General features: G+C 43.5%; 1 protein-coding gene across 4 annotated transcripts in view; it reads left to right on the top strand.

The window, feature by feature from the left end:
- The window catches only part of GOLGA4 (golgin A4), a 122,110-nt gene that overhangs the window by 49,642 nt on the left and 49,827 nt on the right, over positions 1-22,641 (top strand). For all 4 annotated transcript variants that reach the window (XM_044293480.1, XM_044293481.1, XM_044293482.1 and 1 more), the window contains 3 exons: positions 1,368-1,515; positions 16,611-16,789; positions 18,986-19,117. In XM_044293480.1, the coding sequence (XP_044149415.1) occupies positions 1,368-1,515; positions 16,611-16,789; positions 18,986-19,117 (459 nt within the window). The remainder of the gene's footprint in view (positions 1-1,367; positions 1,516-16,610; positions 16,790-18,985; positions 19,118-22,641) is intronic.

Raw genomic sequence — 22,641 nt, forward strand, 5'->3', positions numbered from 1 at the left:
TGTCTGTCAGTTGGCCGTCACGTTGTAAAGTTAACTGTTAGGCCTAATACACACAGCAGAGGCCTAAATGTTGTGCCGCCATATGTGGAACATATTCTACTCTATAAGCTTTATAAAGAATACCTCTGTAAGGTAACCTGCATATGCAATTGGAGGCATACAGAGGTACACGAAGAATCCACAAATTGCTGCAGCCGCCTTACTACAGCTTCCTACAATAAAGCCATGTGGATGAGAGCTGAAAACCCGTACTGACAGATCAGACTGGAAGATATGTGGAGCTTCCCTGCTGTAGATGCAGGTTCTATGCCGTTAACATGTGCAAAGATTGTGCCTACTGTAACTCATATAGGAGCTGGAGTTATATGAGCATTTTTGGTTACTGATGTAGGAAATTGCCATTTAAATTTACAAATATAATAATTATACAGGAGGCGAGTCCTTGTTCATGGTTAAATGATATACAGTGATGAAGCGGTGTCCGCCACACCAGTGCTTCCTTGTTCCATGTTGGTTGTTTTACTTTCAAAGGCCTAAAACCTGAGGCTCAAACCAAGATCTGCAGAATATAGAGCATGCTGCGAGTTTCATGCAACGTACAAGTGATGCCTGAAAATCACCGCTTATCTGAACAGCCCCATTGAAGTGAATGGGTCCAGATTTAGTGCGGGTACAATGCGTTCACCTCACTCATTGCACCCACGTGGAATTCTCGCCCGTGTGAAAGGGGCCTTACATGTACCCCTTTCCAGCGCCAAGCTCCTTTCTCCTTCACTTCCAGTGCCGTCTACATGCACTTCACCGCTACCCCTGCTGAGGCCATTGATTCCCTGGCAGCAGTGTCTTGCGTGTAGATAACATGTCACCCTTCTAGTCTAGCAGGGATGAGAAGCAGAGGAGAAGAAAAAGGAACTGGATTGCCACTGACTTTGTTTTTTTTAATCCCCCTACATCCTGCTTTGAACATATCAAAAGGGGTTTCCAGCTTTTACGGCCTTTCTCCCAGGACCCCCCTACCTTGCCGGACCTGCAGAGGGAAGCATACTTGCCCCCCACTTCTGGATTTCTGCTCCTTTGGTCCCCTGCTGCCTTTGATGCCTTCTAGTCCTGCTTGTAAACCTATGGTTTGATTGTCATGTGAGCTGCTGCAGCCAGTGACTGGTCTCAGATGTGACGTATGAAAGAAACATCACTGCGAAGCCAGTCATTGGCAGCAGTGGCACACATGACCCCTGTCCAACCTGAAGTTTACAAGCTGGGAACGGAGAGCCCCCAAGCAGAGCTACCCCGTTTAATGTATTGTACTTTAATACTTCAGTGTGTTGACAGATGTTTCACTTTATTTGCCATTTATCTCTATTTTCCAGGGAATGGTCATTGCAGAGACTAAAAGACAGGTGCATGAGACTCTAATGGTGAAGGAAGAAGAGGTTTCTCAGCTTCGAACACGGGTCAAGCAGTTAACCACTAGATGTGAACAGCTACAAGAACAGAAAGAGAAATCAGAAAAAGCCGGTAAGTGGGGATCTTTTCATAAATTGCACATTCGGATATCTTTAGCTATAGTATATCTATATCCGCTCCCTATTCCCCAGCTCACTTTTTACTCATCCTTCACTTGTGACACAATAATTATTATTATGTTATTTTTTTTTACGTTTTGTGTCCAGAAATGCTTTGGAAAGATGAGTTTGTTGTATAGTTTCAGGTCCCTTCTAAAGGCGCATTTACACTGCCTAATTGTTCCTATGAGTACTTGTTCCTGATAAGCTACCCATGTAATGGTGCCGCAGATTAGTCGATGAAAATGCCAAACACCTTCATTGTAGTAGTATCAGTAGTATCTGATATCTTGACGGCCCACAAGCAAGCAGTTTGATGCTATAGGCCATTTCCCCCTTACCAGTGTTCAGCATCTTTTTTGCTGTGGGCATCAGGGCCATTTTAAGGGCTTGTGTACATGACCATTGCCTGTTTTTTTTCAGCAAAACATGGATACTAGCCGTGTGCATTACGCATTTTGCAGAACATCCGGGCCATAATAGAACAGTCCTATCCTTGTCTGTGATGCAGAGTCATTTCCATAGTTTTTGCGGCCCCTTTAAAGTGAATAGTTCCCATATGGGCTGCAAAAAAAAACAGAATGGACACTGAAAAAAAAAAAAAAACATTTGTGTGCATGAGCCCTATCTCTCATACATGAAGCCTTCTTTTGCACTGTTGACACCAATTTCCTTTTGGCAAAAACATACTTTTTTTTTCCCACTATATTATGAGGTTTTCCACAAATCTGTGCAAAAGCCATTTGACTGTAGACATCCATTTTACTTGTCACCTGTCTGGATCCAGTGCATCCAGCGCCAGTCTAAATGTATTGAGGTGCAGCTCTGGTCACAGACCTTGGGTTCCTGCATACCATGGGTAACTAATGTTTTGTCTCATGCATGGTTATTTTGTTATTTCAGTGTTACTGCTTACACATAGCATTCTTGCTTCGCCCCCACTTGTGTCACTATCTGGCCATCTGGATTTCCTGATGGGCACTCATGTTACCTTAGGTGGGCAAGTCTGCTATGTGTGACCATATTGACCCTTTATATTACCTTGTGCCTTTGTGTCATATTAATTGTAATCGTATTGTGTTTCGATAAACTACCTATATTTTCTATGTGTATTTTATTTTCTATGAGGTTATTGTTTTTTTTCGTTGGTTGGCCCAGTCTTAATGTAAGCCAGATTCCTAGCTGGTTTACATTTAGACCATTTTCTACACCTAAAACAGGCGTAGGAAACGATAAATGAGACGGGCCTCCCGTGACCGGGTAAAGGTCACAAAGTGAAAACTGGCATATATATCTGATAGTAAATGGCCTCCATAGGCTTCAGTGGTGTTAACATGAACAGAAAATTCGCCACAAAATCTGCAACCACAACAGCACAAAAATTGAACCAAAACTGCGATAAATATTGCAGATTTATGTAGAACCCCTGTCCTAGTCTTAAATCTCCCACAGACTGAAGCAGGTTTTCCTCAAGAATTGCCCTGTGTTTTCTGCCATGCATCTTTCCTTCAATCCGGACTAGTTTTCCAGTCCTTGCGACCACCAAGCTTTACTGTAGGAATGGTGTTCTTGGGTTACACCACGCATAGTGTTTCCCATGATGGCCAGAAAGTTTAATGTCTGCCTCACCTGACCAGATACTACTTTGCTTATTGATACACTTATCCTTTTGCTCCTCAGCAATCATTAATGATTTGCACATGTTGGATTAACACCTGCCGTTCATATTTATGTTTATGTCTATGGCTACATATATATCATATTTCCTACTCTACCCACCATTTGTGATTGTATCTGATTTGTATGTTATATTGATTTATTGTATATCCTTGTGATTGTATTTGTTTATGCAAGTTTCCATAGTTACTACATGCCTTATGTTTACAACATTCGGGGGATACTATATATCCTCATGTGACTAAAGCTGTGGTCCTGTTACCTTATTATGGAACCAATTGGGGGTACACCCCCTTAGAGGAGTGGTCTTATACTAGCCATTTGGTTATGCCTTTTTTGACTTTATGTATGTAGCATGGTGTTCAATGTGAAATGATTGATGGACAATTGCATCACATCTGCCTGTATTTTGTTAATGACAGTAGATCCACTTATTCTATTTGGGGAGTCTTCCACATGTTTATATTTACTCCAAATGTTTTCGTTCACTATTAACGTTGATGTATTTGTTGAATGTCTTATTAATCCCCTTGAGTTTTGGTAATTGACCTTCTCCTGTCAGCCTAGTTGTGCATATTCTTTAAAAAATAAATAAATATATATATATATATATATATATATATATATATATATATATATATAATGGATTTAAATGGGTTTTCTAGTCATTTGATATTGATGGTCTGTCCTTGGGATAGGTCATCGATATCAGATCGGTGGGTGTCCAACACCTAACAACTTCTCTGAGCAGACGTTTTTGGAAGCCACTGGCATCGGAAGCAAAACAGTGGGCAGAACTGGAAGCAGAAGCCTCTTTCCACTGTGTAATGGCCGTGCTGGCGTACTTCATCTCTGCTCTCTTTCAAGTGAGCTGCTGTTTTGTTTCTGAATGAAAATCCATATTAATTCAAGGTTGAATACTTTCTCAAAGTAGATCTGAATACAAGAAAAACAATAGGACATTTCTTAGGACGGCTATTGCAAGGTTGCATCAAGGAAGCATTGGATCCATACTCGGAATTGGTTGTAAAAGTGTAGCTAGCCTTCAACATTGTATTGTGGTATTATTTCTAAAGATACTTTTACCTTGTTACTGTTTACATGATGATTTTGGTCACCTTGCCAGCATCAAATGCTCTTACACAAGTCATCTTATTTTTGTGTATTCATGCATGCCAATTAATGGTGCCTTTCCCAAGCCTTGTATGAACAGGATTGGGGTAAGGGATGTTCCTTTTCTTCAGCTATCATTTTAGAAGGATAATGGTAATAAGGCTGTTCTTGCTACTCAGACAATCAAGGTATCCATTAGCCCATGGAAAGGAAAATGCAATTGGTGGATTAAGTTACCCTGGTTATATGTCTGTTGATTATGGCTTTTCATACCACGCCATCATAATTGATTTTAAAGACACTGTAGAAAAGAAAACTGTATAGTATAAATTGGGTTTGCCCCCCCCCCCCCTGAAAAAAATAAATAATAATAATTATAACTTTTACTACCCTGAGTTACAAATCCAAGCTTTCTATACAGAGAGATGAAAGGATTTTGATATAAAAAAGGAAGCAGAACTCCAGTCGAAATGATCTCATAGATTCATGTGAGACTATCACATTAGCCACAATTTTTTTTAATAAAAGATCTGTATTTAGGCTTAAAAATTACAACCTCTCCAGCTTTTTTTTTTAATGTAATTTTTAAATTTCCACCCCAGACTGCAATACCTGTTATAAAATCCATACCCTCCTGCTCCCCTCTGCTCCATGGCTCTCTTCTCTGGTCTTCCAGTCCTCCATCTATAAACTTACAGATTGTTGATTTCAAGTTCGCTACTGAAGCAAATTATTGGCCTTAGTGGTGATGTGTCAAGCAACATGTCAGAATGCCACTAGGGAACAGGTCAAGTCTGTCACGCTGGGGAGTGGGGGAAAACTCCCCACCGTATAACATAGGAAAACTGAAGAAGCTAGGCCTGGACACCAGGAAAAGGGAGCAGGTCACCTCCTAATTCCGCCCTAATCCTGGCCCTGACTGCTAACCATATGAGCAGACCTAGATGGAAGTTGGGCTCATACACAGGAACCTTGGACCCTGAGTCGCCCTGAAATCCCTGCAATGAGGTTAGGAGCAGGAGACAACCTGTTCATCCCAGAAGCGGATGAACAGGAGTCTCCACTGACCTAGCTACAAGAAAAAAAGGACAGCCAGTGAACAGCCACTGGATGGACAGGTAAGAGCCCAGAAACAACACGCACTTACATGCCGCAGCCACAACGACAACCGGACCACCATGCAGAAAGAAAGCCTTGCGGCCCCAGGCAGAGCTGCTCCCTGACACCCCCTTCTGGAGGTTACGTGACTCAAAGGGAAAATGTCTAGCAAACATGCTGGAAGACAGACGCCCACAAGCCTGACTTGTAACGACCACTAGACTTACAACAGACCTCGCACATAACCCACACCAAACATAGATACAAGGGAAGGTAAAGACATAGGGGAGACATCAAGGTGACATTGATGTCTAGCTAGGAGGCCCTCCCACTGGACAGATAGTATATCCAGGATAGGAGCTGGACTCCAGCTTACACAAAGGCTGGAGGGCAACTGACCTCAGAACACCAGGATATAAAGAGCCAAGAGGCCACACCCAAGACACACCTAAATCCACATCAGCCAGATAATTAACCCCTCCGGCACCAGACAGGGAAGGACCCAGGAGGAAGGAGTAACCACCTACATGCTGCAACAACAACTCATTGCCACAGGCCACAGCATGCACGGCAACCGAGTCACGGCGCACACAACAGAGGCCATGACAAAGGTCATTGGCTGAAGTGGCAGACATGACCCCAGCCATCTGAATGTTTACCAGCGGGGACTGGAAGACTGAATGGACTGGTAGGGAGCAGATGAGTAGAGATTTTTCCACGGGTACTGCAGCATGGCGTGGAAATTTAAAAAAAAAATAATAAAATCTGGAAAACCCTTTCAAAGTGAATATCTGCTGTTGAATGCAATTTTTGCTTTAACTCTAAATCGGTTCAAAATTTTTGAATATCTAATGGTCAGAACTTAATTCTTCTCATACAGCATATTGAGAACATGCTGGCCATTTGCATTCATTCCTGGAAAGCATTTAGGAGCTGTATGCAATACTTTTATACATTAAACTGAAATGATAACACAGGAGGAATTCCCAGTGTATATGGTATTTATGTATGCGACTGTATAGGCATACAATGGCATATAGCAAACATAGGACTCAGTAGCATATAACAAAGAAGTCTGCTATGCTATTTCTTTAATGAAACAACAAGAATGCCACCATATACTGGCATATGCCAAAAGGACACTGGGAAACATTTACTTAGACTGCACTAGATTTATCACAGTGAAAGGTGGATAAATTGACTCCAGAAAAAAAGAATATGCCACAAAAAGGGTACATTTGAGCAATTGTCTGAGTAGCAACGTCACTGTCTTTTTGTGTGTATGTGCTTTTTGGAATCTGCTCTTTGAAGTTGCTGTAGTTTTGACCATTTTAGATTCCTACTTTCAAGCTAAGCATCTAGATACTCTTTGCAGTGCATGTAATCTAGTGCATGTGGTTGTCTTCAATTGCAGTGAGTAATCTTTAAGAACTTCAATTGAATTTAATATATTTTTTTTTATAAAAACAGCACCACGCCTGTCCATGGGGTTGTATCTGATATTGCAGCTCAGTTCCATTGAAGGGAATGGAGCAGAGCTGCAATACCACACACAACATATCGACAGCTGTGGTGCTGTTTTTATTGAGAGCAGCCATGTTTTTCTATTTATGGCTTTAAATGAGTTATCAAGACTCCCGATACTGATTACCTATCCTCAGGAGATGGGTGAGGGACTGACATCCCACAACCCCACTGGTCAACTGTTCCCTGTAGCGGAACTAGTTAGAGAGGGAACCACAGCTCCGTGCAGACTGTAGTGGCTGTTCTGGGTTACTGCACCTCGGCTTCTATTGAAGTGAAGCTCAACTGCAGTAAACTGGCATGCCTACTAAAATTTGAATGGAGCTGTGCTACCTGTTCCATTCACAAGTGCTAGTTTCCGGGCCGGAGGCTGCTGGAGACAGCTGATGGGTGTGGGGCGTTGAATCCTCGCTGATTGGATATTAATGACCTATACTGAGGATAGGTCATCAAAATTGGGAATCTGGAAAACCCCTTTTAAATTATGGTATTTAAAAAAAAAAAGTGTTTATCACACCAATGTCTGGTGCATTACAGGATTGTCTGGAGAGATGAAAGTTGTTGAAATGTTTTGAAACTTTAAATTAATAAAACTTAAAGGGGTTGTGTCACTTCAGCAATTGGCATTTATCATGTAGAGAAAGTTAATACAAGGCATTTACTAATGTATTTTATTCATGTTGCATACTTTGCTGGCTAGACAAATTTTCCCATTATACATTTCTCATTTCCATGGTTACGACCACCCTGCAATCCAGCATCAGTGGCCCTGATCTATCACACGATAGAAAAAAAGCGTTGGCCTCTTTGGTGGCCGGGACCATGGGAAGGCACTTTTTCCTATAGTGTGCAAGCACAGCCGCTGATGCTGAGTTGAAGGCTGGTCGTAACCATAGAAACAAGAAGTGTATAATTGGATGGAAAAATGAATCAAGCCAGCAAAGGAGGCAATATAGATAACAATACATTAGTAAGTGCCTTGTATTAACTTTCTCTACATGATAAATGCCACTCGGTGAAGTGAGACAACCCTTTTAACCGCCTCCGGACCGCCTAACGCAGATGTGCGGCCCGGAGGCGGCAGCCCTGCGCAGAGTGACGCATATACGCGTCATCTCGCGAGGGCCGAGATTTCCTGTGAACGTGCGCTCACAGGAACAGAAGGTAAGCGAGTGGATCTCCAGCCTGCCAGCGGCGATCGCTCGCTGGCAGGCTGGAGATGTTTTTTTTTAACCCCTAACAGGTATATTAGACACTGTTTTGATAACAGCATCTAATATACCTGCTACCTGGTCCTCTGGTGGTCCCTTTTGTTAGGATCGACCACCAGAGGACACAGGCAGCTCAGTAAAGTCGCACCAAACACCACACTACACTACACCCGAACCCCCCCCCCCCCCCCGTCACTTATTAACCGCTTATGAACCCCTGATCACCCATGATCACCCCATATAAACTCCCTGATCACCCCCCTGTCATTGATCACCCCCCTGTCAGGCTCCGTTCAGACGTCCGTATGATTTTTATGGATCGGATCCGCAAAACACATACGGACGTCTGAATGGAGCCTTACAGGGGGGTGATCAATGACAGGCGGGTGATCACCCATATAGATTCCCTGATCACCCCCTGTCATTGATCACCCCCCTGTAAGGCTCCATTCAGACGTCCGTATGATTTTTACGGATCCACGGATACATAGATCGGATCCGCAAAACACATACGGACGTCTGAATGGAGCCTTACAGGGGGGTGATCAATGACAGGCGGGTGATCACCCATATAGATTCCCTGATCACCCCCTGTCATTGATCACCCCCCTGTCATTGATCACCCCCCTGTAAGGCTCCATTCAGACGTCCGTATGATTTTTACGGATCCATGGATACATGGATCGGATCCGCAAAACACATGCGGACGTCTGAATGGAGCCTTACAGGGGGGTGATCAATGACAGGCGGGTGATCACCCATATACACTCCCTGATCACCCCCTGTCATTGATCACCCCCCTGTCATTGATCACCCCCCTGTAAGGCTCCATTCAGACGTCCGCATGTGTTTTGCGGATCCGATCCATGTATCCATGGATCCGTAAAAATCATTCGGACGTCTGAATGGAGCCTTACAGGGGGGTGATCAATGACAGGGGCGTGATCACCCATATACACTCCCTGAGCACCCCCTGTCATTGATCACCCCCCTGTAAGGCTCCATTCAGACGTCCGCATGTGTTTTGCAGATCCGATCCATGGATCCGTAAAAATCATACGGACGTCTGAATGGAGCCTTACCAGGGGGGTGATCAGGGAGTCTATATGGGTGATCACCCCCCTGTCATTGATCACCCCCCCCTGTAAGGCTCCATTCAGACATTTTTTTTTGGGCCCAAGTTAGCGGAAATATATTTTTTTGTTTGTTTTTTCTTACTAAGTCTCATATTCCACTAACTTGTGTCAAAAAATAAAATCTCACATTTATATTCCAGACTTCTTCTCACGCTTTAGGGCCCCTAAAAAGCCAGGGCAGTATAAATACCCCACATGTGACCCCATTTTGGAAAGAAGACACCCCAAGGTATTTGCTGAGGGGCATATTGAGTCCATGAAAGATTGAAATTTTTGTCCTAAGTTAGCGGAAAGTATGACTTTGTGAGAAAAAAAACAAAAAAAAAATCAATTTCCGCTAACTTATGCCCGAAAGTGTGAGAAGAAGTCTGGGATCCAAATGTCTAAAAATGCCCTCCTAAAAGGAATTTGGGCACCTTTGCGCATCTAGGCTGCAAAAAAGTGTCACACATCTGGTATCGCCGTACTCAGGAGAAGTTGGGGAATGTGTTTTGGGGTGTCATTTTACATATACCCATGCTGGGTGAGAAAAATATCTTGGTCAAATGCCAACTTTGTATAAAAAAAAATGGGAAAAGTTGTCTTTTGCCAAGATATTTCTCTCACCCAGCATGGTTATATGTAAAATGACACCCCAAAACACATTCCCAAACTTCTCCTGAGTACGGCGGTACCAGATGTGTGACACTTTTTTGCAGCCAAGGTGGGAAAAGGGGCACATATTCCAAAGTGCACCTTTCAGATTTCGCAGGCCATTTTTTACACATTTTGATTGCAAAGTACTTCTCACACATTTGGGCCCCTAAATTGCCAGGGCAGTATAACTACCCCACAAGTGACCCCATTTTGGAAAGAAGACACCCCAAGGTATTCCGTGAGGGGCACGGCGAGTTTCTAGAATTTTTTATTTTTTGTCGCAAGTTAGTGGAATATGAGACTTTGTAAGAAAAAAAAAATTAAAATAAAAATCATCATTGTCCGCTAACTTGTGACAAAAAATAAAAAGTTCTATGAACTCACTATGCCCATCAGCGAATACCTTAGGGTGTCTACTTTCCGAAATGGGGTCATTTGTGGGGTTTTTCTACTGTCTGGGCATTGTAGAACCTCAGGAAACATGACAGGTGTTCAGAAAGTCAGAGCTGCTTCAAAAAGCGGAAATTCACATTTTTGTACCATAGTTTGTAACCGCTATAACTTTTACCCAAACCATTTTTTTTTTTTTTTGCCCAAACATTTTTTTTTAATCAAAGACATGTAGAACAATAAATTTAGCGAAAAATTTATATATGGATGTCGTTTTTTTTGCAAAATTTTACAGCTGAAAGTGAAAAATTGCATTTTTTTTTGCAAAAAAATAGTTAAATTCCGATTAATAACAAAAAAAGTTGCATGACCGAGCGATAAACTATGAAAGTAGTGTAGTGCAGAAGTGTAAAAAGTGGCCTGGTCATGAAGGGGGTTTTAGCTAGCGGGGTTGAAGTGGTTAAAGGGTTGTCCAGGTTCAGAGCTGAACCCGGACAAACCCAGTTCATGCTCCTATGCTCTCCTTTGCACTGCACTGAATTGCATAGGGCAAAGGCATTTTGTGGAGTGCCAGTGATGTACCGGGCTCTCCTTCGGGCTGCCAAGCGAAAGCTTCCGCCCACCAGTGTGCCCGGTGACGTCACCGACCCTGATGGTGGGAAGCCTCCACCCAGCAGTGTGCTATAGTAAATAAAAGAGCCCTTGCCCTGCGCGATCCTGTGCATGGCAAGGGAGAGCATCGGAGCATGAACTGTCTTGGTTCAGAGCTGGCACCCAGGCAGCCCCGCCTGGGTGCCAGCTCTGAACCAAGACAACCCCTTTAAAGCTCTTTTAATGGACCAATGATTGAGTAAACAAACCTTTGTTCCTGAGCTTGCCCTGTGTAAACATGTCCACGAGAAAATACTTGAAATAGAGTAATTTGGTGATTGGCTCACACTCAGGTAATTACGGGCGGGTGCTGCAAACTCACAACTTGGGTGCCCGAACCCAAAAATTAATAAACAATATGACAAAAAAGAAAGGAGTGAGCACTCACACTATCTGGACCATGGGGAAAGTAATATTTAATAATTCATAACAGCACTCAAATATAATAAAATCACATAAAATGATAGGTGGTACCAACATAAAATCACACTGGCGGGTGATAGTTGCGCAAACCTTGTATATTAATCAATCACAATTCACACTTGCCACCACTAGGATTATATGGTGGCAATGAAACCGCAGACCGCAAATATAGTGTCCCGATACAAATTCGTGTGGCTCCGGATTAAAGTGTCCACGTGCATAGAGATGTCTCTCAATCAAGCAGTCTCTCCACAATTATTTCAATGTGTCCGCAAAGGGCTAAAGATATTATGTGCCCAATTCAGGTTCCTACCTTATTCCAAGGTTTTACCAGACTGTCCTCCGCTGGGCCGTCCTGCCACGAGCAGCAAGTGTACCGGCCGCTTCGGCGTCTCACGTCACTAATCTCGAGCCGCTGACGTCACAGTATCGCGGGAACAAAGAATTTGGCTGGTACGGATGGTAGGCAATTGTTGGAACCTGTATTCAGCTCCTGTGTCCTAGTGGAGTATTAGTAAGATTCCTTATCGCATGGCCATGCAATGTATTCTCTCAGAATCCAGTGGATTAGGTGGGCGCTTCTTCCAGTCACCAGACGCGTTTCGGGGCGTTCTACACCCCTTCCTCAGTGGTAAGAGCGCAAGACCTCCCACTCCACCCTTTATAGTCCACTCGGTACTCCCAAAAATCCGGATTTGGGACAAATATGCTCCATTGCGGTTTCAATCCGGTAATGCTGCGGTTTTTCGCAACCTCATTGCGTTTTATCACAAATCCAGTTAAGAACATATTGAAATTAACATATACCCCTTTCAAAATTCAAAATGACATAATATTATCGATAAAAACATTAACAACATTAATATGCTTAAAACTGTAAAAATATAAATAAGTCCCTAATCATACAAATTCATCCATATATAATCGGCTGAGAAGTCCATAGATCAAGATCATATATATGTTTTTATGGAGAAACTGATAGCAGCATGGGAAGATCAAAAACGGACGTGTTTAATGTGGGAGCCCCACGCTCGGAATTGGGGCTCCCACATTAAACACGTCCGTTTTTGATCTTCCCATGCTGCTATCAGTTTCTCCATAAAAACATATATATGATCTTGATCTATGGACTTCTCAGCCGATTATATATGGATGAATTTGTATGATTAGGGACTTATTTATATTTTTACAGTTTTAAGCATATTAATGTTGTTAATGTTTTTATCGATAATATTATGTCATTTTGAATTTTGAATGGGGTATATGTTAATTTCAATATGTTCTTAACTGGATTTGTGATAAAACGCAATGAGGTTGCGAAAAACCGCAGCATTACCGGATTGAAACCGCAATGGAGCATATTTGTCCCAAATCCGGATTTTTGGGAGTACCGAGTGGACTATATAGGGTGGAGTGGGAGGTCTTGCGCTCTTACCACTGAGGAAGGGGTGTAGAACGCCCCGAAACGCGTCCGGTGACTGGAAGAAGCGCCCACCTAATCCACTGGATTCTGAGAGAATACATTGCATGGCCATGCGATAAGGAATCTTACTAATACTCCACTAGGACACAGGAGCTGAATACAGGTTCCAACAATTGCCTACCATCCGTACCAGCCCAATTCTTTGTTCCCGAGAAAATACTTACTTGTATTACACAAACGGATTATCTGACCAATATCTGTCCAATCAGACCAATAGTTGGTCTGTATAACAAAAGATCCGTGTGTGTAAACGGCCATCTGACTAATGATTGGTCAGAAAATCTGTCCAATAATCTGGTGTAATACAGGCATTAGGCTTCTTTCACATATGTGGCACGGACTTCTGGCATGCTGTTTCAGCATGGATTCCCCGGAATCGTTGCCTGACCTCCAAATAGTACAGTACACTCAAAGCTTGCTGGGAGGACAGAGGCTGATCTGGCAAGGCAAGGTCAGAGTACAAGGTCCAAGGTCAGGGCTGTATGGCGTAGTCCGTAAACGAGGTCCAAAGTTAGGGCAGACGGCAATATAGGGAGGTTCCGTAAACTAGGTAAAAGGGCAGACAGGCAGAGTCAGTTAAACAAAATGCAAGGTCTGGTACACAGAAATGGTAAGAATCGCAGAAACACCTTTGCTAAACAGAAACCAGACTAAGCTAGGAACCAAAGTTGCTCAGGCTCCTTCCTGTAGCAGAAGGCGCCTATTTATACATGTTGGCAACCAGCCATAGGATAGGGAAGAATGAGGGTGTGTGTGCACTGCCTCACATAGGGCGCATGTGCCCCTCTTCCTTAACACAGACTGAAGAGCTCTGAGCACGAAGTGCTAACTCCAAACAGCGAAGAAGGAGATGCTGGTGGTGGGTCATGCTGCCGGCGAACCAGAGGAAAGTAGGAGACCCACACCTGTGCCGGTCCGAGGGCAGAAGGATCGGCACTGGGCTCAACGCAGTGGAAGGTGAGAAGCTTGGCACCCGTGCTTGCATGTGAACAGAGGCGTGCCCAGTTAACACCAGTCCTCTTCAAGTACACCACCAACACAAAGAGGGTTAGTAGGCTTTCTTCTGGTGTCAGAACAAATGCTGAATTGGAGCTTCAAGGACTTTGGGACTGGCGCTTAAATTGAGACATCAGCACATATGATATATTACAAGTATATTACTAAGTTTTTATAATTAAATTTTCAAAACATCGATGTTTTATTTTGTATGGAAATATTATTGTTTAATTAAAAGGAAACATTTTTATTTTATTTTTTATAAAAATGGGGTTGGAGAGGGTAAAAGAAATAAGAAAAATAAACTGTTCAGATGTGGAAAAGTTTACCAGGCGTTCCGCTTTTGTTATGCTTCTATTGATGTTTCTTGCACAAGCATCATGTTTATGAGCAAATAAAATCCCCAATTCTTGGTGTGACATACCACAACTGGGGATGGGCGAGTCTACTTCGGATGGGACATCTGAGGTCGATTCGCGTGGAACTTCGTTGGAGTGCTGTCCGGAGCGAGCGCTCCGTGCAGTGTTGGAGTGTGTTGGCTCAGATGGGCTGAGGTTGTTGCTTCGCGGTGTCTTACGATACTTTGGGTAATAACTTCAGAAATTGGTTTCTGCTGTTGGGGGCCTTTTGCCGAACTCTGGTTTGGTTCTAAGTGGTTCCTTGGAGCCAAACCCGAGTTCGGTGGAAGGTTTTTAACAGTAGAAATTCTTTTTGAATTTATTTTTTTATTGACTTTGGAGGTTGTTGCCTGAAGTCTCGTGGGACTTTGCGGTGTTGTGGCTTCGGCTCATCTGAGCCAATCCATTCTGGTGATGTGCAGAGCTCTCGCTTCGTGCAGTATTCTGTTGAAATTTTGTGCGAGTCGACTTTGGATGTTTCATCTGGGGTCGATTTTGTTATTGGGAAAGCGCTTTCCTCGGCTCATGTAAAAGCTAATTAAGGCTTTTGTAGATGAGTGTTCTTTGGTTGTGCTTTAACCGTGTGTTAAACAATGGGGTTGGGCGACATAAAGGTAGTAATTATAGTATTTTCAGAATTTTGTTTAAATCTATTTATCTATTCCTGAAATGTTACACTTTTCACACTGACCTCTTAGCCCTCACAACAGGCTGACGCTTTATTGTAGAGCTCACCTCTCAGCAGTCACCTGATGATGATTATTATTATTATATATTATTAAAGCGCCATTCATTCCATAGCGCTGTACATATGAGAAGAGGTATACATAATACAGACTATTGCACTAAGCATGAACAAGACGAGTTACAGAAGGAGAGAGGGCCCTGCCCGTGAGGGCTTACAATCTACATGGTATGGGAGAAAGACACAGTAGGTGCGAGTGAAACTGGTCATGGTGGTATGGAGGCAGCAGGGTCACTGGTTGTAGGCTTGTCTGAAGAGGTGGGTTTTTAGGTTTCTTTTGAAGGATTCCACTGTAGGTGAGAGTCTGATATGTTGGGGTAGCGAGTTCCTGTTAATCACAGGCGGGATTTGCGGAAACCTCATTCATGTTCATGCAGATTTCAGAATGGATTGAGCCCTGAAATCTTGCTAAAAATCTGTTGTATGATCAAGAGCCGTAGCTGCTTGATATTCCAGCAGGGTTATTTGGTCTTCACAAATTTAGTTCTGTGCAAAAAATAAAATAGTGAGACCTGGTCTAGATCTCATCTCTCCATAGAACCTTTTTGCAGTTAGTAGTAGGGTTTGTTTTTCCTTAATGTTTTTTTTTTTTTTTTTTTTTACCTTTTAAAATATCAAATTGTTGCATTCTGTGGCTGAGATTTATTAATCCTATAGATAGCATAAACATTGACAGGCAGTCTAGTTCTGCATCAGATTTATCACAAAAGCTCAGGCTGGATGATAAATGTGCAGGGACAACCACTTTTCTCTGACTCTATACCAACTATTGGTTTCATACCAGAATTTTGGCACAAATTGGTGCATCTTAGGCTACTTTCACACTTGCGTTCGGGGCTCCGCTTGTGAGTTCTGTTTGAAGGCTCTCGCAAGCGGCCCCGAACGGATCCGTCCAGCCCTAATGCATTCTGAGTGGATGCGGATCCGCTCAGAATGCATCAGTCTGGCACCGTCCTCTGCTTCACTCAGCAGGCGGACACCTGAACGCTGCTTGCAGCGTTCGGGTGTCCGCCTGGCCGTGCGGAGCCAAACGGATCCGTCCAGACTTACAATGTAAGTCAATAGGGACGGATCCGTTTGAAGTTGACACAGTCTGGCTCAATTTTCAAACGGATCCGTCATTGACTTTCAATGTAAAGTCAAAACGGATCCGTTTGCACTATCATGAAAAAAATAAAATAAAAATGTGGTATTTTTTTTTTTTTTTTTTTGTTCATGGTAATGCAAACGGATCCGTCTGTGCATATACCAGACGGATCTGCACCTAAAAGCAGGTGTGAAAGTAGCCTTAGGCAACACTTCTTTCTGCAGAACCCCCTTGTCAGACATGTTAGGAAAAAGTTGAGAAACTCTTGTTGCTTCAAATTGTGCCACTTTTCAGACATTTTTGGTACCGGAACATTACTAAACTACAAACAGTAAATTATTATGTATTATAAAATTATGTGTTAGAAGAGCATAGCAATGATTTTCTTTTCATACAACCACATGTATTAAAATATAAACATATTAGAAATTTTTTTTTTTTTACTTGATGCTAAAATTATTGGATTATTTCTCACTTTAGCATTTGAACAATTGGAAAAAGCTGTAAGTGCCTCACAGAGCACGGAGGAGGCCCACCACAAAGGCAAACAAGAAATGGAAGAGCACATTAAAGCCATAGAGCAGGCTAGCGAGGAGGAGCGTATGAAAATACAAAAGGAGCTTAGTCGTGTGAAGCAAGAGGTGGTGGATATTATGAAGGTATGCATTTCTTCACTCAACGTTTAGGGAATATAAAATATATCCTTATGGAGGGCTCAAACAAATCTGTCCAGACTTACAATGAAAGTCAATGGGAACGGATCCGTTTGAAGTTGACACAATATGGCTCAATTTCAAACGGATCCGTCCCCCATTGACTTTCAATGTAAAGTCTGGACGGATCCGTCTGACTAACTTTCACACTTAGAATTTTTTCTGAAATATAATGGAGACGGATCCGTTCTGAACGGATCCCATCGTCTGCATTATAGGAGCGGATCCGTCTGTGCAGACACCAGATGGATCCGCTCCGAACGCAAGTGTGAAAGTAGCCTAACACTCACAGATGTAAGGTAGCTATCCTATAAGTCAGTGTCGACCTTTTGAAAGGCCTTGACATGACTTGAATAATAATTAAGCCAGTATCTCCTCCGTAAATAGCTGTTTCAAGGTAATTGCCCCTCATCAGTACAGAGCAGAGAGTACTGGCTTAACTGGGTGAGAGGCCTAGGTCAGGATTTGGGGAATACAATATCTCCTTAAGCCAGTACTCTCTGCTCTGCACTCATGAGGGGCAATCGCCCGGAAACAGTTGTCTGCGGATGAGATCCTGGCTTAATTATGATCCAAGTCATATCTCAAGGTCTTTTAAAAGGTTGAACATTGACTTATAGGATAGCTTGTTAAAGGGATTCTGTCACCTCCCCTAAGCCAAAAAACGATTTTAAAGCAGCCATGAAGCACAGCTTACCTGGATTAGGCTGTGCTCTTTTATCTTGCAATCCGTCCAGCAGTTTCTGCAAAAAACGACTTTTATTCATATGCAAATGTGTCCTGAAGGTGCCCAGAGGGGCGTTTTGTTCTTCTTAGAGAGCCCAGTACCGCCCCTCTTACAGTGCCCAGCCCGCCTTCCTTGCACTGTCTAACCGCCCCCAGCCTGCCACAGCCTCTCCTCCCCCTCCCTCACGCCGAACGAACTTTCGCACAGGCGCAGTACCCACTGAGGGCTGCGCCTGTGCGATCAGCAGAAGACTGAGGGCAGGAGCTTCATCCTCGTCACTGGGCATGCGCTGAGCCCAGTGACGTCCGATGCTCGCTCTTCCCTGCTGACTGAGGGAAGAGCGAGCATCGGACGTCACTGGGCTCGGCGCATGCCCAGTGACGAGGATGAAGCTCCTGCCCTCAGTCTCCTGCTGATCGCACAGGCGCAGCCCTCAGTGGGTACTGCGCCTGTGCGAAAGTTCGTTCGGCGTGAGGGAGGGGGAGGAGAGGGAGGAGAGGCTGTGGCAGGCTGGGGGCGGATAGACAGTGCAAGGAAGGCGGGCTGGGCACTGTAAGAGGGGCGGTACTGGGCTCTCTAAGAAGAAAAAAACGCCCCTCTGGGCACCTTCAGGACACATTTGCATATGAATAAAAGTCGTTTTTTGCAGTAACTGCTGGACGGATTGCAAGATAAAAGAGCACAGCCTAATCCAGGTAAGCTGTGCTGCATGGCTGCTTTAAAATCGTTTTTTGGCTGAGGGGAGGTGACAGAATCCCTTTAAGAGGTTAGAGGCAGAGCTTGTTAAGAGCTCATTTGCATACCTCCTTACTGAACATTACAGGGCATACCTAATATTAGGAAAATAATATTTCCCTGGTCTGTCCTGTATTGCATCTCATACTTGGTCAAGCAAATGCAAGATACATCCCCTGGAATGGCACAGTCCCTAAGCTAAGACTACCTCCCATTGAAATGAATGGGATCACAATGCAGTTACCAGCTGCATCCACTACGCAATGGATGGAGCTGTATACTTCCAGTGCTGACCTCTGGCAACCACAGCTACTCTGAAACTGAAGCTAAACAGTGGGGGTGCAGGATGTCCAAACCCAAACTATCATATATGATGGCATATGCGGAGCCTAAACCATCAACATTAAAATCCTGGAATACCCTTTAAGCATTTAAAAGTCTTTATTTAAAATTGCAGAGGAAAGACTGACATCAGCATAGAAGTTATTGCCCATTTGATATTGGCACTAAAGTCCCGACCTTCTCCATCTGATACTGTATTATGGGGAGATCTCTTTTTCTGGATTTCCTAAACATGCTTTAATACATTTCCAATAGTAGGTAATATATGCCCTTCTCCATATGTAATAGTTCCACTTATTGTAATATGTGGTAAAATGGTCCGTTTTCATGTTTTATAGAAAAACTGTGATGAGCGTATTCATGAGATGGAAAAGTTACATGCCGAAGTCTTAAAGAATAAAGAGCAGGAACACAAGGAAATACTAAGACTGTTAGAAGAGGAAAATCAAGAAAAGCTAAAAAACGTATTTGTAAGTGAAGGTTTTAGACTCTTTGTACACTATCAGACTTTAATTCTAAAAGGGGGGCTCCTGGGATCGCCATTATTGTAGCTCATTTACCACAATGTGTGTGCCTGTCACCTGATGATCTACCTTATCTCCCTTGGTAATTTAGTATTTAGCTAAATAATCATTTTCTGTATGCACTAATGGTAAGGTAGCCCACCTCCAATATCTCCAAATCAAACTGCCTAATAATAAATCTGTCCTAAATGTCCATAGCAAAAAACAGAGCTCAGCTTTCAGTTCCTACAGAGCTGAGCTCTGATTGCTATGGACAATTAAGACTGATTTACTATTAGGCAGTTTGATTTGGAGATATTTGAGACGGGCCGCCCAGTTTTTAGCTCCATATTGACTGGGCTCGTACAAGGTGTAACAGTTTACAGGTCCTTACTAAACACTAAAGCATTAGAGATGAGTACAGGCAAATAAGGAGCAGGAGCCAAAATCTTGGATCTAATTGGAAATGTGACAGGAGGTATTTTTCAGATCTTCAAATATGTTACAAGTAATTTGGAAGAATTGATAAATGATGGGGCCTAGTGGAGCAGAAATTAAGCACACCCAACCAGCCTACACGTAAGAAAGAGCACTGTCCAAAGATATGGATTCATTTCCTCTCCATTTTTAAGATTGCAGCTTGCGGTCACTGAATAGAAATTCTTGCTGTCCAGGTGCATGGCTCTCATGCACTTAACATGTGTAGTTGAAGTGTATTATCAGAACAGGTTTCCTGCCTGTGGATGTTAAAGGGAACCTGTCACCTCTACTATGCTACCCTCACTGAGTGTTTCTAAATGTTCATTGTGTTACCCTAAGCATATAAATTACACTTTTTAATTTCATTTGCAGACAAATTCAATAAGTATTATGCATTTTTGTACTTTCCGCCTTTTATGCAAATTAACGAGTCATATCTTGCTTGTGTGACCAGACAAGAGTCATATTTTCAAGCTCGGACTCATCTCAGGTTAATTTGCATATGTATCAAATCGGTTTTTTTACCCAATAAAAGCATACAGAGCTATGGGGACTGGGTATTGCGGATGTGCTAGCGGCCATCTAGCAACCCATGTCCTCAGCTCTATACACCAAATCCCGGTGACAGGTTCCCTTTAACAAGACACAGCCACACATTTACTAATGTCAGTGCCCCTAGATGTTGTCATAAATTGCACCAAAAGGCATCACAATTTGGCTCATCTAGATGCTAGATATCTAGAGACATTTTCTGCACCTAGTCCGAAAAGGGGCATAGCTTACTGTAAAGGGGGTATGGCCTAAGAAGAAACATTTTGCTCCACTATTCTGGATTCAAATTTTGTCTCAAAGTAAGCCAACCAATAGTTGGTACAGAGTCAGAGAAAAGGGTCTGTCCCTGCAGCAGATTTATCACCCATCCGGACCCCCTGTGATAAATTTGCTGCAGGCCCAGCCTGGAAAGGTAAAGCCATCTACAGGATTAGTAAATCTGCCCCACAGTATATTACAACATTGTACTATTTTCACTGAAACCTTATATGTGTCTACATAAGGAATATGTACCATTAAGGCTACTTTCACACTAGCGTTCGGGTTTCCGTTCGTGAGCTCCGTTTGAAGGAGCTCACGAGCGGACCCGAACGCAGCCGTCCAGCCCTGATGCAGTCTGAATGGAGGCGGATCCGCTCAGACTGCATCAGTCTGGCGGCGTTCAGCCTCCGCTCCGCTCGCCTCCGCACGGACAGGCGGACAGCTGAACGCTGCTTGCAGCGTTCGGGTGTCCGCCTGGCCGTTCGGAGGCGTGCGGATCCGTGCGGATCCGTCCAGACTTTCAATGTAAGTCAATGGGGACGGATCCGTTTGAAGATGCCACAATGTGGCTCAATCTTCAAGCGGATCCGTCCCCCATTGACTTTACATTGAAAGTCTGGACGGATCCGTCCCAGGCTATTTTCACACTTAGCTTTTTTTTGCTAATATAATGCAGACGGATCCGTTCTGAACGGAGCCTCCGTCTGCATTATTATGAGCGGATCCGTTCAGAACGGATCCGCCCGAACGCTAGTGTGAAAGTAGCCTAAGTTGTAACGTAGTTCGTAAGGCTAAAAAAAATACTTCCGTCCATCCAGTTCAGCATTATTCTCTTGCAACGTTGATCCCGAGGAAGGCAAAAAACCCTTGTGAGATGGAAGCCAATTTTCATCATTTTAGGGACAAACACTTCTTCACAACTCCAAATCTAGGATCTGAATATTTTCCTGGATCAACAATCTTTCTTCAGAAATCTACTAAATATAACTTGTAATATTCTTTCTTGGGGATTACTAACTGTCCTTGGGGAGAGAGTGCCTTAATCGGCGTGAGGAGATTTATAAGCCATTCATGCTCCTCTGGAATTCTGGGGGGGAAGGGATGCAAATGAGCTCTTAATAAGCTTGTTACGAGCTCATTTGCATTCCTTCCCTCCCAGAATTCCAGAGGAGCATGAATGGTCTATATGTCTCCTCACGCCGATTAAGGCACTCTCTCCCCAAGGAGCGATAGTACCCCCTCCAAATCCTGACAGACCTCTCATCCAGTTAAGCCAGTACTCTCTGCTCTGCACTGATAAGGGGCAACCACCCTGAAACAGCTGTCTGCAGATGAGGTGCTGGCTTATTTAATATCCAAGTCATGTCTCAAGGCTTCTTTAAAGAGCTGAACATTGACTTATAGGATAACTGCCTTATTAAGGTGCTCTCTCCCCAAGGAGAGATAGTACCCCCCAGATCCTGACAGGCCTCTCACACAGTTAAAGGGATTGTCTCACTTCCGCAAGTGGCATTTATCATGTAGAGAAAGTTAATACAAGCTGCTTACTAATGTATTGTCATTATCCATATTGCTTCCTTTGCTGGCTGGATTCATTTTTCCATCACATTATACACTGCCCGTTTCCATGGTTACAGACCACACTGCAATCCAACAGTGTTGGTCGTGCTTGTACAATATAGGAAAAAGTACTAGCCTATGTGTGCTCCCATGGTCCCAGCCACCAGAGAGGCGGATGCGTTCTCCTAGAGTGTGCAAACACAACCACCACTGATGGATTGCTGGGTGGTCTGTAACCATGGAAACACGCAGTGTATAATGTGATGGAAAAATGAATCCAGCCAGCAAAGGAAGCAATATGGACAATAACAATACATTAGTAAGTGCCTTGTATTAACTTTCTCTAAATGATAAATACCACTTAGTGAAGGGGGACAACCCCTTTAAGCCAGTACGCTCTGCGCTGCACTGCACTGATGAAGGGCAATCACCCTGAAACAGCTGTCTGCAGATGAGGTGCTGGCTTATTTAATATCTGGGTCATGTCTCAAGGCTTATTTAGGCTGCTTTCACACTAGCGTTCGCTGGTCCGCTCGTGAGCTCCGTTTGAAGGAGCTCACGAGCGGACCCGAACGCAGCCGTCCAGCCCTGATGCAGTCTGAATGGAGGCGGATCCGCTCAGACTGCATCAGTCTTGC

Source organism: Bufo gargarizans, chromosome 5 (genome assembly GCF_014858855.1).
Source record: "Bufo gargarizans isolate SCDJY-AF-19 chromosome 5, ASM1485885v1, whole genome shotgun sequence".
Lineage (NCBI taxonomy): Eukaryota > Metazoa > Chordata > Amphibia > Anura > Bufonidae > Bufo > Bufo gargarizans.